Source organism: Centruroides vittatus, unplaced genomic scaffold, assembly GCF_030686945.1.
Source record: "Centruroides vittatus isolate TY-2023 unplaced genomic scaffold, ASM3068694v2 contig_1863, whole genome shotgun sequence".
In the NCBI taxonomy this organism is placed as follows: Eukaryota; Metazoa; Arthropoda; class Arachnida; order Scorpiones; family Buthidae; genus Centruroides; species Centruroides vittatus.
Window position 1 is genome coordinate 550,160 of NW_027121147.1, and position 20,244 is coordinate 570,403.

The following is a 20,244-nucleotide window of genomic DNA, read 5'->3' on the forward strand; positions in this document are numbered from 1 at the left end:
ATATATTATCTAATCTGTAGACCCGTCTGTCCTGTAGGTCTGAAAGATTTTTTCCTCCTTTTTTTTTGTAAAAAGACGTTAAAATTTTACGTGTTAGGTTGTTTAAAGTGAACGAAATGATATTAATGCTTTAAGTTTGTTATTTAAACGTCTTTTATTATAGTGTAAAACTAGACTACTGTGTCATTTCTTTTGTTTTGAATCTTACGAGAGAATAAAATCTTTTATTTTATAATATCTAATATGGGAAAATATAAATAGAAAGCTGTTACTATTTGTTCGTGCAAATCTAATGTTAAGGCCTGTATATAATTTGAAGTTATATAAAACAAGTTCATAGACTGATAAAATTTATTTATAAACAATAATTATCATCAATTTTTCATAAAGGTTTTATCATTATAAATGTAAACCGATAATTTTAGTATTCAAGCATAAGGCATTAATTAATTAAACACTAAAAATGGCTCTAGTCTGTATTTTAAATGAAAATTTTTATTATTTCAAACTTATTTTCACATAAGATCGTAACTTGCTATGTTTATATTAAATCTAACTTCTTTTTATTTTTTCCTCTAGATTTTAACATTTATCGACACATTTATAAAGCGAAAATGTAAATAAATTTCACGTTTTATCGGAATGTAATGTAATGATTTGATACAAGAAAACAAACTAGACACACATTCTATTCTCACAGCATGTTTATTCAGCACATCATGTATATCCGGCAATCTGACGTATAATTATAACGTATTTGACTATGACTTCGAAGTCTCGGTATTCGAGTGATCTTCTAGTCACATATCTGGCTACTTAAAGCCAAAAGCTACAGCTCGGCTCAAGTAGTACCGAAAGAGGTATAGTACATGAACATACACCACCAATGGGGCGCCTCGGATTGACAAAATCACTATCATCTAATCGACAAAGACACGAAATTAGCGTGAGAACTTTTAGATGTATTTAACCTGTAAGAGATTGTACAGGAGTTTTGAGCAGAGGAGGGATTACTGGTGAATTAGACATGTCACCGTGCAAGAGTAAAAGCACCTAACTATTTCAATTTTTACAGTCACCATACAACAACTGACGTGATTGGGTGCTGTGTTATGACGTCACGTTACCAATTTTACATTAATACTATAGCCGAGAACATAAATTATAAAGGACCATTTCCTCTAAAACGTGGTTAAAATGTCAAAACTTTCATTCCATTGCACTCTTATATAAATAGATTAAATTGTAATTTATTGCATAAAATTTCATATTTTGATGCTTTATACGTGGTTTAAAACCGTCACACCATAACTAAGCCGTCATACCATAAACAAAAAATCTTACCCAACCAAACTGTATTTGGAAAGTTATGATTTTTAGTTAGAAGAAAAACATTCCTCAAATTTTAAAAATATTCTAACCGAGTCAAAGCTTATGAAAAAAATGAAATTCAAAGATAAACCACATCATCTGAAATAATCGTGACGTTGATCAATGAGATATTTAAAGATGAAATAAATTATAGTGGAACTTGTACTGCTTCGACCCAACATCAGTTTGGAGCCCGTGACGTCAGATCACATCAAACGCTTTCATAGTACGAATTCTGGATACATTTAGCCTACTGTACGTCTGGGCAAAATACAATACCCCGTTTGCAGTAGTAATTTTTTTTTTATTTAAGAAACGTCTATTTGCTTACGATTTTATGACATTGAACTCGATCTACAGCGGACGATGACACCAGACATTCTTTTTCGGATTAGATTAGGGAGAGGATGAACATTCACGCTATGGAATATATATTGTACGTGTATTTACGTGTTAGGCATACATATCCATATATACATCTATATATGCATATGTACACATACATGTATAATAAGAGATTAAGAGAGAGACAGATACACGTGCACTTTATATGGATACTAAGTTTTTCTTTGTTTAGAGAGGAAACGGCAACTTTAACGTAAATCATATGCAAATTGTTCGAAAACGGATATGATTTATTGCACATAACAAAGTTTCTTTTTTATATTTCATTTGAGTTTGAATAAAAATCAAACGAAACAATGCCCTATTACATCTATAATCAGAAGTTAATATCCTATCTTTAGTAAGAAGCAACAAAGATTGTTGTAATGTTAAGAAATACTTGCAGGTATGGCACAATTGACTCGAATCATGTTGGCTCAACATACTATATGGCACCATTTAGGCCTATATTTGGCAATGATTTCGGAAGACCTATTGCCAATTTTCCAAATATTAACATTATAGAATAACCAACAAGCATACATTTTCTATTAAACTCATATAGAATATGTTGCAAAACAAAACAAAAACATGATTATTATCCTTATTACTTTATTAATCTTTATTTTAATTTCGAAGCAATTCGAAATATATTTTCATTAACGAGAATGATGATTGCCGTTTTCCCATATTAAAAACATGAAACAAAACACAAAGCAAAAATATTCAAGTCCTTCAGACCATTAAAAGTTAAATCCAAAACCTTCTCTAACCATAACAATTAGAATTATTTATTTTATCACAAGAAAAGCGAAAATATAAAAGGAAAAACAGTTTAAAAACAACTAATTTTAAAATAAGAAAAAAAAAGACCCTGTGCGTAAACAGCAAACAAGCATACGCCATATTAAAAACCCTGATTTTTCTTTTTTTTTTAAAAAAAAAACAAAAGGCTATCGTTACCATCAGATATAGCCAAAATATTAAAATCAAAGGGGGAAAAATATATATATATACTAGTTCTTAATTACATAACGAAGGATTATACAGAACAACACACATTTGTATATTTGTACAAAACATGAGGATGAGACGATTTTAGATTCAATCGCCTAATTAACAGGTGGGAAGCCCCAAACTGGAATAATATAATTTGAGTTACAAATGGAATTAATGATTTTAAAAATTAAAAGATTTTTAAATTAAAAATATAATTTCCTAAATAACTGCGATTAATTACAATACTGCTATCGACGTAAGTAAAATAAAAAAAAAACTTTCAAAAATGAAAGTAGGTTGATCAATTTCCCTGTATTATAATATAAAAGACCCATTCTTGGGGTCAGTTGAGGAGAACCAAATAAACGATTTTCAAACAAAAGTCAGCACAAATTCCAACCGTCCTTTTATATATATATATATTTATATTTATATCGAAAGTCCAGTCCTTAATGGCTAGCTTAGCAAATACGAATCGATGGTCGTCGGTAAACCCGTCAACTTATATCTAAGGTTGTTGAGCGTTGACAAAATCTGGAGACTTCCCCGAAGAAGACGTTTCTTCGTTGGGCATTCTATTGACAGAGCGACTAACTACAATGGCCGCACCTGGACTACTCCCTCGGTCGGCCGCTCCCGCATCCGTACTATCTATAGCTTGTTCTTTGTTTTGTGCCTGCGGTTGATCCAGAGAAGACTTCTTGCTCTGTTTGTCGTCGTCTTGCTCTTTCAGTTTGGCCTCCAGACGTGCTTGTTCGTTTATTTCCTTGACGGCTCTCAGCTCCTTCTTCAGCTTCATTCTCCGATTTTGGAACCATATCTTGATCTGCCGCTCCGTTAGACAGAGAGCATGAGCGATTTCTATCCTTCTCCTCCGTGTCAGATAATGATTGAAGTGAAATTCCTTTTCCAGTTCCAAGGTTTGGAATCGGGTATAAGTTTGTCGTCCTCTTCTACGGGGACATCCATTTGGTCCTAATAAAACAAAATTTATGAAATAAATTTAAAAAATCTGAATTATTTTAAATACTTAATGAACTATAATAAAAATGTATTCATTTTAATAGTTTAAATAACAAGTATCTTAAGTAATTTAATGCGTATCGCAACCGAAAATCATAGGCCTACAGATCTAACAAAGCTTACTAAAGAGAAATGTTTTTCACTGAGAAGTTCCATATATATTAATAATTTAATATTCATAGATTTCAAATAGGATTCACATCTATACAATTATGAAAAATCAAAGAATATTTTATTACTAGTAAGATCCTGTCTACAATATATTTACTGTCACTTATTAGTCTAAATCAATTGGTAACACCTGTTTCTTATGCGAGTGATATTTCGCCTTGTGATAATATAGCCTAATCAATATAAGTTCGTCTGTTTTATTTAAATAAAAGATAAAAATAAATATTCTTATTATTGATCTGAACCGATAAATTAAAAATTTTAATATAGTCAACAAATCTACAAATTCTTTGACTTGTATAAATTATTAAGAGAATAGATAAGAAAGAAAGACATTTTTAATTAGAAAATTTTTTAGGCTTATTTAATATTTAAGTATAGAATTTCTGTGACGTAGTATAGGCCTATATTTTTATATTTAAAGGTTTATTTTTATTATATTCTTAAACGTGCATATTAAATATGTGTTTAAATGTATAAATTAAGTTTCTTAAAATGATGAATTTTACGATTTTTCTATAAAACTCAACGCATATTAAGAAATACTAACGATATATTTTTTCCGATAGAACTTTTAGTTTATTTTCGGTAAACGTATTTATTTATTCAATAAAATTTTAAAAAGTAAGCACTAATAATAGAGCTTACATTGTATCAAAACATGTAAACATCTCATTAAAAGTAGGGAACTTTTACGAATAAGTTTAGCTCAGTAATTAAAAATTTAAAAAATATGAAATATTGTAATAAATTATAAAAAGTTGTATACTAAATAGATTGTGGGAAAGTACTAATAACTGTGAATAAATTTCAAAATTAATTTCTTCTGTGAACTTAAATATGCTTTACAGCTAAGCTAAAGACATTGAAATATACAAGAAATTTGATTTGAAAAAGCGAATGCTATGCTGTTTTTAATTAATTAATTACATGGAAACTTTTCTCAAATATAAATTTAAAATTTCGACTTATTCGACTAAGAATATTTATTTAATAATTATTGCTGTTAAGACCATGTTCTCTGCAAGGGTCACAAGTACTGTACTGTAACTTAGGCCTATATCCATATAAAATTTCAGAAATAAAATAATAAACAAAGTTTTTAATGAAAAAAATAATAATAGAAATAATAATAATGGAGTAAATTTATCATTTTAGATAATAAAATCAAAAGCAAACAGGAAACAATTAAATTACGTATGAGGTTGCCTATATTAATGAATCATTATTTAATGTTAATGATTATTTTTAAAAAAACACATGTAGATAAATTTTCTTAAACTGGTTGCTCAAACGAGATTCCGACAAGCATCTAACAATATAAACAAGGAAGTGTTATTACGTCACACTCAGCTGTCTCATTGCCATGCACTGTCCATCTGTTCCAATTTTAACTGCCGACGTGGAGACCACTAAACCTCGTGACGTCATCTTTACGATCCATGACGTAGGACCATAAACATTTTACAACCTAGACATAGGCTAACCCGATAGCTTAGTTCCACTTTCCATACATTCTACTCGACATTTAAGTACTATTGTACACTTTAAGATCTTTTTTTATATTTATTTTCTAAACGTATACGAAACTTGCCTTCTTCGTCTTACTATCGCATGATCTATAAAGTAATTTCTTAGCTTTGAGTATATGAATTTTGATAAATGCATCATTTATCATTACTTAATTTCCTGTAAGCTTTATGAGAATTAAAACTTTTCTCTTGATCTTACTTTATAAAGAATAAACCTACTTTATCAAGCTAATTAGTAATATTTATCTGAATCAATCAACATTAAACTTTCATGTTTGGATCTATATTTTTATCAGATTAATCCTAGATTTTTAATCATATAAATGATAGATTTACACTGTTATAATTCAAGATTTTCCATTCCATTTATCCTACAATACAACTAAAGACTTAATGTATCCAGGCATAAAGCCTAATATCAAGTTCAAGAGAAATAATTTAAAATCAAGAAATAATAATATAATAAAAATATTTTAATATATGAACATTTCTTAACGTTAGGGCGTATATATAAATAATTTAAATATCCATAATTTAAGTTTGCAATGTTGTGAATTATGTTTTCACTCCTACGAGTGTTGGTACGTAAAGATAATTTGTTTAAGAATATTTATAAACTGTAAAAATTGATATATATTAACGAAAAGATTTCTTTAAAAATTCACATTATTTAGGCCAACATTTTAAAATTGAAATGTAATAAATTATTTATAATTTAATAAAATTTAGTTACTATTTCCTTGAACCAATTGAAAAGTCTATTACTGACTTAATAGATTTAAATTTCTCATTTATTCGATTAAAAACTCTTGATATCCAATAGCTAATAATTTAATAATAATTTTTATTAAATTAAGATTAGAAGCTTAATAGCTTAAAGCCATACTATTCAACTTTTCATATAAAGTCATATTTCTTAAATTTTATGACTAATTCTCATCAGTTTTATTTTCTTAAAAAATATTTTAAAAATAAAAATCAGTGAGATTTATATCTTATTTAGGATTTTGGTTCACAGGCCTAGCCTATATAATTTCACGTCAATAAATTTTTTATTCACTGTACAGTACTGTACCGTACATTTGAATGTTCTAAATGCTTACTCATATATTGATGTTAGATCATTGACTGAATCTTGATTTATCTTAGCCCATAGGCTGAGTAGGATGAATTTCATGTAATGCATAGACAATGTCAATAAAACAATATATATAAAATATTATAATATTTAAATATCAGTATTTTTTTAAAATAACGAATTTTACTTTATTTGAATGAGCATTTCAAGTGAACACTATTTTGATTTTAAAAATGTTTAATTACATTAATTACAATAAGAAGAGAAGGACCAAGTTTCAGATTCAAACCTATTACATCCTGCGCCATTTCTGTTTTTGCTCCTTACAATGACGTCAAAGCAACACGCCCGTAAGGAGGCTCAGCCAGTCCCACAGAGAGTGGAAGTCCCCTGCCATTGGAGGCCCAGGAACTGGCATATCGTTACTTTTCTAAGAGAAAGTCATTTTGCTTCTCAATTTCTCTTTTTTCTGTACACGGTAGAACGTAATTCAGTGAATCAGAATGCATTAGGAATCAAGAAAGGATGAAAAAAACAGATATATTATTGCATGGCGAGCTAACTGAATTACTCGAAATCCCCATACACAACACAGACACAGCTATTACTCATCTCCTTGATTTGATTAGCAGTCGAGAGGGAAGAAGTCGGCAGATGTGTGCCGGGTTAATGGTTCGTAGTGTGATGAAACGACGTGGGCACGATGTCCATCGCTGGAAATCACGTGCCATCATCCGTCACAAAGATGCGCTGAAATGATACACTCGCGTCCCCTTATCAAATGCATTTCTCCTTTTTTTTCGTTCTTTAAGCAACGCTTCTGCTTTTATAACGTCGAAAAATAAGCTTCGATGTTTTCTTCTTTAATATTTAAACGAAAACTCGTTTAATGCGAACTAATAGATATATTTTATACACGATTGACTTCAGCAAAGATCGTCTCAGTTGCTTTGTAAAAACGTTGTTAACGACACTTTAAAACTTTAATAGAGAACATAATTCTTTACTTAGAATTTTTCTCAAAATGCTACAAATTCTATATAATTTATACTCAATTTTTAAACTTTAAATATTTAAAAAGTGAGTTTATAAGATCCGTCACTATGTTAATTGTATGTTTAAATTTTAAATTAAATTTAGATATAAAGCTTAAACACATAGTTTATACTCATTCACTTAAAGTTTATCCCATAAATTTTATATTTAAAAAAAACAAAGAAACAAAAGCATTTTCAAGACGATTCATCCTTCTAATTTACAAAATTTAATTTTATTAATTTAAATATTATTATTTAAAATCTAATCTCATTGAAGATTCTTTTATAGATTAGACAGAGTATTTTCCTTAAGATTTTATCACTCGTTATCATTATATTGTTTGTGTATATTTTGATAAATCATATAAAAAAGTGTTTTCTAATTAAAAATTTTAGTTAATAAAAATATCTGACCTTGGGTATTTACATTGAGTTACACATCCGATTTTTTAAAGACATCTACTAATAACTTCTGTTATGTATCGTAATCAGATGTTGCGATAAGAAAACAGCTGTTTGCAACAGATGCCATTTGAATTAATAGAATCCAATCGTCTTACTGTCATTGGAATTTCCTATAATAATTCATTATATATATATAAAAAAAGGGAAACAGTCCAGTGGTAATTGTTTATTATTGGTTAAAATTAACTTACGATTTTACGACCGTATGAACATTGTATGCAAATTTTAAGAGGTGAAGCGTGCCTCCGTTTATTCATTAAATTAAGATAAGGTAGACAGATGTTATAAACCAATCATTAAAAAAGATTGACAGCCAGGTTTTACGAGAAAACCAAAAATTAACTATTTCCACACTTTATGATGTATGTAGGAAATCTGACTTATTGTGAGACCGGATAAGCTTAACGGAAATATATTTTGTGAAAATCATTTCATTTAAAACTATATTTAATTCATTTTTTATAATATTTAAGTTGGGCAGTTTCTAAAACACACGAGTTACATTTAAAAAAATTATGGATTATAGTTTAATAAAATAGTGAAATGTTATAGTTTAATTTAAATTTTTCTTTTGTATTTTAAGGATTATTGAAAATATTAAGCATTTAACGTAAGTTAAAGATCGTAGGCCTACATTGGTCTGTATTTTATTTTTATTACAGATCTATATGCTTTTATATAAGCATAAATTATTATTATTATTATTTCTCAAATCAATGTTTTCTAACATGCTTCACATAAATAGAATGTCTTTTATTTTTATTTTTAAAAGCACTATAAAAAAATTTTAAATTCTATTGGCAAATATTGTAGAATGATCAATTTAATCCAAGTAGATGAGAAGGAGAAAAAGACTTGCCATCTCTAGATTCCAGTTAAGAAAAACACAATTAATATTTAAAACATGTATTTAATTGCTAATAAATATCTATAAACAATTTTTAGTGATAATAATTACGTTTAAAACATTTAAAACAATACAAATTATATAAATTTTCTTATATTTTCTCTCCCGATTCTACCCTTCACGTTTTAAAATAAATTTCTTTAAATTATAGTTAAAATAAACTTATTTTTTTCTCATTGAAAGCATTTAATGGTAAAAGGTTTTCAATGATAAAATTTAATACTTTACTTACAAAACTATAGAATGGCTACGAAACAACTATTTATAGATCATTATAGAATTAAAACATTCTTAAAACTTTACATTAAAAATATTTTAAGCTTCATAATTATATTACATCCTGTACAAAGCAGATTATAATATCTATTAGTAGAAATATTAAATACACGTTTTGTTTATGCACTTTTCCTGTAGGCCTATATATTCTACATAGTTAATCAATACAGTTTCGAATAAAAATAGTTATATACAGTATATATAAATGTACGCGTACTTAAAAAATAGATATTTATATTTTATTTGAATATTTATTTAAATATTTTACAAGGGATATAGGTCTATATAAATGGATAAATTTTAATAAATTTATTTTGTAAAATAGACTAATCGGATAAGATATTTATTTATATAATTTCCTCAATAAATTGTTATATATATGCATGTATATATTTTAAAGGAATAATATACAATTACAAGAAAAAGCCTAAATAATTTAGGAATAAATAAATAGACTTAAATAGCTATTACACTAATTTAAAATTCAGCAATTAAACTTAAATCAGATTAAGATTTTATAGATTCTAGATAATTAAAAATTTTAAGTGTTTTACTAAAAATTAAATGATTTTTAATAACTGAAATTTTACTTTTCTTGTATTTAGTTACCTTCAAAATGATAAATTAAGTTTAAATTAATTGAACTGATGATAATATCAAAAGTCATATTTTAATTATTAAAACGATTGAAATTCTTCCAACTTTTCGTTTTAGCAATCAAATCAAATCAAATCGCATAAATTACAAAATTCGACAAGTTTTCCAACAAATCATTTGTCAATTAAATTTGTTTTCGGCTTTCATAACCTATGTTCTTTCTGATTTGATTATAAATTGCTAATTTACATGCAAAACGAAAAAGTAAATTTACTAGACTATTACATGTTCTGACTTAATTATTTACTATACTTTTTTCCTTTCTAGTTTACATAAAATGCGCTGTAATGTATTTCAGAAAAATCTATTATTTATAACTAAAAAAATTTTTAAAATACCAAGAAATAAGCCTTTATATAAATAAAGTTATTAAAAAATTTCAATAAGCATTTAGCTTAATTTCCAAATTCAAATACAGAAAAAAAATTATGAAAAATATCTTAAGTTCCTTCTATTGGAGGAATTAAATTATCAAGTGTATTTTAAATTCTTATCCACTTATCTTTTGTTATCGTTTGTATATTTTTATTTGCTTATCTTTTCTTTTAACACCTAGAATATCTGATCAATTTTTACTTTCATAATAATGATAATGCAAGCAATGATATACTACTTGGATTAGTTTCTTTTTAATTGCCACTAATTAAAGATACTTGGCAATGGTAATAGACAATAAAAAAAACAAAAATAAAAATCAACATATCACTCACAATTAAATAGAAACTTTAAAACGTTGACGTATGACGTAGCCTATAACAATAAAGTACAGTAATTAGCGGTAACATTTGGTAAATCTGGTGTTAACACATGCAACGTAAGACGATCTAAGACTGGCCTACTGGTGGCAAGACGAAAGTTCGACTCGTCTTTTCCACTCGTAAGCATGTTCATAGCTACAATAAAATCCGACACTTTACGAGCTTTGGCATTTAACAGCCTTTATATTACTTGTTTTTGGTGTAATAAATGGAGGTCAAACTACTCGCTACTGCCATACTGCAGAGATTCGAGCGTCGTGTGTATTGCATACCTTGTACAATCTACAACGCCGTACGTCCATCGTGGGGACAATTTTCTTTCTGGTTTGTCTACTACAGTATACGATTTGTCAAGCATCTGATTTGAAAGTGCGATAGAAATTTCTCATCCTACTTTCGGATAAACTATTCGATATCACATGTTTAAACCATTCCAACTTCGTTGTATCTTTTAAATGATACAGATTAACGTCGTGTTAAGATAAAAATACATCTCATGCATACAATCAGCGCACAGAATTTTTAAACCATAAAAAATATCAAATTTGTAAATAATGTTAAGCTTACAACTTATTAAAATATAATTAACAAGTTTTAGTTATTTAACAAAAACAATTATAAGTTTGTTACTCCATAATATTTAAATATTCTTATTAAATAAAAACATTTGCTTATTATGATATAAATTATCTTTTAATGATTATTTATAATACTTAACGCAAAAATATTAAGTTTAGATCTTATTAAAGAAATTACGTTTATCCAGAAGCGAAAAGTGCATGCTATTTTTAGATTAAATGACATTCAATAATTAAAAATTTACAACTCTTTTATCGTGTCAACCTTCCCTAAAATTATTAAACATTAATGATAATAAAAAACACTATTATCGTAGCAATTAAAATAGTAGATAAAAATATTAAAGTCACAAAAAAAACTGCAGAGATAACTTTAAAGAACCATTTTTTTTTAATTTAAAAAAAAAGGAATAGATGAATCTTTATAATGAACTAAGTAGACTAATTTTCAGTTTTTCTGCATAATTAATACGATATATTTATTTAATAAGTATCAAGTATTAATTATGAATAAGTAAACATGTTTTCGTGAAAGTATAAGAATAAATTTAATTACATGCTACGAAAATTTTTGGTTGATATCACGTCTGATGCGTTAGACTAACCTTAATTACTGATTATCTCATCAATTTAAAATGGCCTCACCAAATTTAAAAATAAAATTAAATCAATTTATAAATTTTGATTTTCTTAAATTGAATTTATGATAAAACTTTTCATTGATAAATTTAGAACTATAATATTATAATAACTTACGTTAGAAATTATAAAATTAGATTATGAAAAGATTATCTATTTGAGAATTTACTTTTTTAAAAATATTTTTACGTTGATAAGTTTAATTATAATTAAACTTATAAATGTAGAAGCTTACTAATTGTACTTTAAATATAAATTTAAGTATAATTAACATAGTAAACCCTGTTAAAATTAAGAGTTATAGATTATTAACGGTACTTATAGAGCAATATATGTCTTAGGCCTATGTAACTGTAAAAAACAGCATTAAAAAATTCGAAAATTTTGAAGAAAATTTATAATTTATCAGTTATCCATTTTATAACATTTATATCTAATATATTATCACGATCATGCAGTTTTTAATATTGTAACAAAACGTCTAATATTCGTAAATGAAAAGATTTCTATTCTTCTAATTGCAAAGAAATTATTCTAAATATTAATTTCTTTGAAGTAGACCTGAATCTAATATTCTTAATCTATTGTTAAGATTTATAGGTCTAATTCACAGTAAACTAATATTTAAATTTTACGATATTCTAATTAATTTTTGATCGTTGTTTTTACAGACAATAAAGCACTTCAACTTTTCATTCCAAAATTATAAGCCCACAGAATTCTATATTAATGTAAGTAATTTTTTTTATATTCTTATAAATTTTTTACTGAAGCGATTTTATATTAATTCTTTTAAATAATAATTTTTTATAATTCGCCAAAAATCTTATTTTCTTACACAGCATTGTAACAGAAATGTAATTACAGTACTAAAATTTATATTTGAGAAGAAATTATTAATTAATAAAATGTATGGAAAGGGATTAATATTTAGAATAATATGTTATGTATAGGCTATTTTATTTTATTTACTTTTTGGGTTTATTAAAAACAATTTTAAGAAAAATTTTAAATGCTCAGAAGCTAATTTAGAGGCAGTCTTTTATATCTATAGATTTATTAGATAATTAATTAAAATTTTAATTAAACTGAATTTTATAAATTATTCAAACTTTATTGCATTTAAATTGTTTAATAATATTTAGAAAATAAGAAAAATTTAAAGTAAATTTCCCCTATTCTTTATTACAAGTAGATGTTCGGCAATGTCATATCGCAATGGTAGCCCCCCGTTACAATAATGATTAACAATCCCATTAACAATTAAAATATTAATAGTTGTTATATTGCGTCATAGAAATTAAGGAAAACAATTTAAAAATAAAAATAAGTTAATGGAGAGCTGGAAATTCAGAGAAATCTAATCATTTTTAAATATTAAATAAAAGTAAAATATTAAAAATAGAGCTATAGTGTTTATATGAAAATTGGCTACGTTTAATGAAGTATTCATTAAATAAATGATAGAACCTGTTATTGAACAGAAGCCAATTTATATATCATTATTTAAAACTTTTAAATTTTTATGATCATTTACATATAATTTATTTCCATTTCCTCAAATTAATAATTGGCTACAGCTATGTTAAAACACACAGTTGAATTGTGTTATATAACCTCATATCCAGAAAATATTTTCACATAAAAACTTTTTGATTAAGCATTTATTATATAATTCTCTTTATCTTTGTTATTCTAATTTAATGAAGTTTGGAAAAAAAAAATGTATTTAATTGGATTTATTTTTCGTCTAGGCCTACACTGTTTCACTAAAGCTAAGTCTGTGTAGCTTCATTCGCCAATTAAATTTATTTTTATAAAATAAGCCACATAAGAGTAATGTATAAAATAAATATTGATTAAATAAAATTCACTTGGCATTCCTTAAGCTATTGTAGAAATTAAATTAAGAATTACTTTAATATGTTAAAATTAATCTTAGGCCTACTGTTCTGGATATGGGCGCCAGAGAAAAGGCTAAGCTATTATAGAATTAAATTAATTTTAATCCTTCTAGCACTTTTTAGTTAACGTAATTTACGAAATCCGATAAATAAACTTTTATAGATTACATTAATAATTTTATAAATTTAATAATTTCGAAAATATTAACTTTTTTAAAAGCAAGATTTAAAACTCTAATATAAAACGTGTAAACCAGGCCTAGATTAATAAATATTAGCATTAATTGTACTAAATTAAACATATATATTATTATTAAATCTTAAAATTTAAACGAAAGTTTATTAAAATTTTTTATTTTAAAGGCGATACAAGCTTATTTGTATTATTTGTTAACAGAAATATTTGAACAATTCCATGCCTTTTTCAATTGAGAAAGGATAAGTATAACTTACATTGTGTATTTTGGAATTGAAAAATTTACAATGTTACTTCTTTACTTATCAAAAAGAAGATAAATTTTTTTTGAACTCCATAGTAAACTCAATACAAAGGGATATCATTCTTATGCTTAATCACGGACAACTGTAAGTAAAACGTGCCGAATGTTCTCTGTCAGTTAAAATGGCCGTTTGTATTCAGCACTTTGTGTAGCATCTAGCACATAGTCCTGATGCAGATGTCTATCGTGATCAGGAAACTAGATAGAATTTTAGCGATATATCCGAATGCTAATATGAGTAACATCACCGAAATAATTCTCTAGAGATTCTTTCTATTTTTTGAATTTGTTCTTTCATACACCTATAAGTCTTCTTGAGGCTTTAATAATTTTATTCAAAAGCACGTTAGTTCAATTTATTTTTATAGACTCCTCTTAATAAAATTGACTAAAGTTTCAAATTGGTTTAATTTTGTATACTATAACGAAATAATACACACATATTAAACTTTCTACTTTGTTTTTTAATTATTAGCCAATGAAATGCGCTGATAAATCAGTTAAAAACGAAATCAGTAAACTAATGTGCCTACAAATTAGGTTATTGAATTTAACGAAAGGATATTGTGATCAGGATAAGTTCGATGAATACAAGATGCTAATATAGTTGATCTTTCGCATAATTAAACTACTTTATGTTCGAGTTAACATAAAATTCGAAGATTTAAAGTGAAGCTAATAGGCCTAAACTTTAATATAAAGAATATAAAATATTATAACTCTTCTATTAAATAAGCTGTATTTACACTTCATAAAATAATTCATTTTAATATGAACTGCTAAAAAATATAATTTTATTTAATTGCTTTATCTTAATATTTACTTATTTTTTAAAGAATTGAATCAATTTATATTATAAATTTAAATTTCTGTATTATGTACACATATTTTTAAATGAAAATAAAATAAATTTCTATATTAAATACTTTAACAAAGTTACTTTAAGAAATAAATTATATAAGTATTTTACATTAGAAACTAAGTTTAAAACGATAAGAATGCTTCAAATTTCTAATATATGTACACACTAAAAACTAATTATATTATTTATAATATTATTAAAATTATTATAACTTATATTCCTAACTTAAGGTTTAAATTTATAAATTGTATACGCATAAGACTGTTGTAAATTTAAACTAAGTGAGCTTTAATTAGCTAAAATTAAGATAATGTAACAAATAATTGATTTTGATTTTAATAATTATAAATGTTTAGGATCTAATTACAAGCAAACTATTTTAGTAAGAACATATCTAAATCTTAAACAGCTACAATTATCTTAACATAATTAAATATTGAGTAAACAAATACTATAATGTATAATTTTTTTAAAAGCCGATATTATCGAGAATTATTTTCATTAAGATGATAAAATTTATTTCTAAAAACCTAGGCCTATATTACATATTACATAAAAATTTTCAATTGTTTTACATTGTTACTGATTATTAGCTTTAGCGTTAATATTAGTAAATTAACAAGGAAAAGCCGAAAATGTTCCCCAAAATTTTGATTATGTATCCCGTGCCAAAAAAATAAGGTAAATAAAATAATATAGGCCTTACGTATCGTCTTAATTTATATATATAATAAAAAAAAGACCCTGAAATAACAACATGTGATGCTAGATGATAAAACTTAAAAGAGACAAATAAGAAAAAAAGGACCACACACCTGCAAACGGGAGATGGACGGAAAGGCCAAAGTCGCCATGACTTCTTAAGCCTAAAAGAAATTAGTGGACACATTTCAAATAATGCCAAAAATTTTTGATTTAATTAAACAAATTATTTATTTTTCTTTTTCAGTTTCGAAATGATTTCGTTTAATCATAGCGACTGATAATATTTATATAAGCTTATAATATAGCTTTATTATTTACATTAAAAAACTATACAAAAATCATTATAAAATCTATTTCAAGGGTTATATATTATAATCATGAATAATTATACATGCACAATTATACAATAATAAATATTTTGTATTAAAAAAAAAAACATGTTTATAATGTAAGCTAAATGTTATAAGCTTATATTTATTATTATTATTATTATTATTATTATTATAAGTAAAATTTAGTTTTTATTACCTTTTAAATACTTATAACTAGAAAAGCATATTAATTATATTATAAATGAGCGATGAGCAATTAAAAATATATGATATAAATAAATTATAATACAGAATTAGCTTCCTTAATAAATTATATATAAAGTAAGTTGTTTGGAAAATTTTATGTGAGTTTTCTGATTTATAAATTTGGTGTTCGGTTTAATATAAAACTAGGGCTGAACGGGTATCTTGCCTAGTGCAATAGGAAACAAGAAAATATCGACCTTCGTCCTGGCGGCTCTAAAAATATGGCGACCACTTTAGCATCTTCAGAAAAAGCAACTTCCATTAGACCAAAAACTTACATGTTTAAAAATAAAAATATAAGAAGTAAAATTTGTTATTCTTTTATTCAATAAAAAGATATTTACAGTTTCATATTTTAGTCTTTCTCTTAAACTTTTATATTTCAAAAACAAATTTAAAAATGATTATTGTTACAGAGACTTTGTAGTTTTAAATGCTCAAGTTTAGAATAGAAAATACATATATATATATATATATATGGTAAATAATAATATTGCAGGATAAACATTTATATTTAAAAAAAAATTTTTAACTGTTTTAACAAAGTTTATGAAAAATTTCATTTAAATAGTGATTTTATTTCTCTCGATATTTTATAAAATTGGGAAATTATTTAAATTTTCTTACGTTTAGACGATATCAGTTCAATATAAATCACACAAGAATTGTTTAAATATAAGCTTATTAAAGTCTGCATTCATTTAATAAAAACAATGTAACTCCGGCCTTTAAAATAATCTACGTTCAACAGTAAAATTTAACGGTTTAAATTATTTTAATTTTCCATTTTTACTGAATTTTTTTTTTTTTTTTTTGTTTCTATAAATAAAATAAGTAAAATAATTTTAAAGACGTTTAGTACAATAAAAATGTTTCAATAAAACTTTGCGCTAGAAATATGATCTGTAATAAATTATATTTTTATAGTTTTGCAGGAACATAGTAAGATAGTGGTGTTTTAATCTATTATATATCATTATTAATTTATATTGAACTATAAAAGCATGTTAATAATCTCATAAAAAGAAGCGAGTTTAACATTACTAATATAGATTTATTTCTTTTTCCAGTTTTGAATATAACTTAGGATGTTAACTATTTAGTTACACTAACGTTCCTTTTCTTTTCTTTCGAAGACACAATGTAGTGACGTAAACTTAAACACTGGGCGAATTTTTCATCCTTTTTATTCGGTTGGATAAAAAGGATGAAAAATTCGCCCAGTGTTTAATTTACGTCACTACATTGTGTCTTCGTAACATTACTAATATAGATTTATTTCTTTTTCCAGTTTTGAATATAACTTAGGATGTTAACTATTTAGTTACACTAACGTTTATAAAATCTGAGTGCAATTCAAATCATTATTTTGAAATACAACTCAATTTCAATGTGTTTATTTCGAATAATTTATTTTTAGGTTCGTGTATTTTATTACTTTAATCAAAAATTATTTAATAAATATCAATAACTAATTTACTTTTTATTAAAATACTTTTCTTTATTTTTCAGATAAAAGGAAACAGCATTTTAATCTATGAGAAACAAACAAAAGTTTACATAAGAGCCTAGAGCTTTCTTTGCAACTAATAACTGTGTGAAATTTTTTCTTGGATAAATGAAATTAATTTTTATAATAGTAAACATTAAATTATTACAATAACATATTAATCAAGAGTATAGAAAATCCATTCATCTCGGACTTTACATTCATGAAAGCCTCAAATTTAATATTTCTGTATTCATATTTCTTCATTTTTAAAAAATATAAAATCCTAAAATAAATAAAAGAAAATGGCTCGAATCTTTCTGAATTTCTATTAGATTTCTCATATTCATAGATAAAAATACATATTTTAGCTTACATCTATTTTGTTAACTTAAATACACCATCAACATTAACAAATTAATAGTCAATATATAGAATTACATAAATATACCATAATTTACAAAAATACCAATTTAATAATCTTGCAAATTATCTTTGAAGACAATCTACAAGAATATTTTTGCGTATAATAAATTTTAAACATTGCTAATATTACAAACCTGAAAAATTTAAGGCCAAATCTTCAAAATAATTTAATGTAAAAAGTAGAAATTGAATATATGACAAAAGATTAGAAATATAAGTATTTAGTAGAATACAATTCTATGGAAAAACTTGCTTACAAAACAAAGTTGAAACGAACTGACCTATAAATAAGGGATAGTTTGAAGAGTTGGAAAGCTGCGATTGGTCAGTGGTGTCAAATGAACATGAAAGAAACTAATGGAAGAAAGCAACTAATGGCGAAAAGAAATCCAGATTTTACTACCTTATTATTGCACCCCTCATTCGAAGGTGAAAGAAGAAAAAGCCTGTCTTAGTTATAAAATTGATCTCGTACTATTTTTCATAAAATCTTATTCACACGAGTCTACTTTATTTTAATTTTGAAAAAATTAAAAGAGAAATATTTCTAATTATTTCTTCACATATCAGGTAAGATTAGTTTCGATTTCGAAAGGATATTATTTAAGCCGCTTATTTTTAATGATAAGTTATTCAATATACACGAGAAAAACGATTTTAATTTAATTAATTAATGTGACTTTATTTAGGAATTTAGATAAGAACAGAGATATCAATTTTGAACTTAAAAACTAGCTTAAAATCTAGTAAACTTTTAATAATTTATATTGGAAATTGCTGATGAAATATATCTGATGAAATTTTCTAACATTGAAGATAAAACTTGTTTTGTTCGAAGGCGAAAAACTGCAACGATTTCTAACACGGAAAAAGTTTGGAATTTTAAACAGAGTCAGCACTAAAAGAATTCCCTATGTAGGCTACTTAGGCCTAGTTTATATACCGATTTTACTTTTACGACGAAACAATGTTTTTATAAACCTCTTTTACGATGGTTTAATCGGCTTCGAAAAATGTTACTGTTATAGTTCCAAAGTGATCTTGTGAAGTGTTCGATTCTCGATATCCATTTCTTGCAATGGTCGATTCTGGAAACAAACTGTCTTTCGAAAAGCCTAAACATCACTTTGTTACTGGCCTAATGGGTTGTGCGTTAAGCTCGGAATGACAATTAATCCACAGAGAAATGCAGACTTTGACAGGTCAATGCTGACATCAGATTCTCCAGATGTCCTCCTATAAAGGCTCAACCTGTAATGTCTCATTCATTAAAGGAAAGTGAAGAACACTGTAGATCAATAACCAAAAATAACTAAGAATGAAACAACAGAAAAATGTATGAACTTAACAAATATTTAAATAAATAATTAGAACGAATTAAGAATAAGAACATTCAGTGGTTTCAATAATAGGAATAAATTAATATAATTTTTCGTATTTTAGGGATTAAATTTTCTTTCAAAAATAATGTATATAAATCTAGCAAAGGTAACTTATATCTTATACTGAAAATAAATTAGATTTCTATAGATTTGTTAGTTAAATAAAAGCCGAAGAAACCGAACGTTAAGTCAAAAATGAATAAAAGTAAAGTATTAGAACAATTATTTCTCACAAATTAAAGAGAATTTACTGTAATAATTTTATAAACATTTATGTAAACTTAATCGTAATCAAAAGTTGGAAGTAAACGTTTATTAAATGATCTAACTGTAGATTGAACCCAATGCTAAGTGTTGATGAAGACAATGCAGCTTTAGTGTGTAAAAACGTAAGAATCTTTCAATCAGTAAATTGTTTAAATTCATACCGTAAACATGAAAAGTAAATATTTAAAATTCTAGAGTTGGACCTAATGATCAAATAAACACGTCCACCTTTTAAAGGTAAACTATTGAAAGTGAG

General features: G+C 25.6%; 1 protein-coding gene across 3 annotated transcripts in view; it reads right to left on the reverse strand.

Annotated features, from left to right (window-relative positions):
- Positions 1–686: 686 nt before the first annotated feature.
- Positions 687–20,244, reverse strand: part of LOC136970002 (homeobox protein abdominal-A homolog) — a 231,486-nt gene continuing 211,928 nt past the window's right edge. For 2 of the 3 annotated variants that reach the window (XR_010879920.1, XR_010879921.1), the window contains 2 exons: positions 15,957–16,007; positions 3,662–3,729 (listed from right to left, as the gene is read on the reverse strand). Coding sequence is in view for 1 of the 3 variants with exons in the window: in XM_067264361.1 (XP_067120462.1) it covers positions 3,263–3,729; positions 15,957–16,007 (518 nt within the window). In the remaining 2 variants the exon portion in view is untranslated. Of the gene's footprint in view, positions 3,730–15,956; positions 16,008–20,244 lie in introns of all 3 variants that reach the window. The other variant, XM_067264361.1, reaches the window with a different exon arrangement.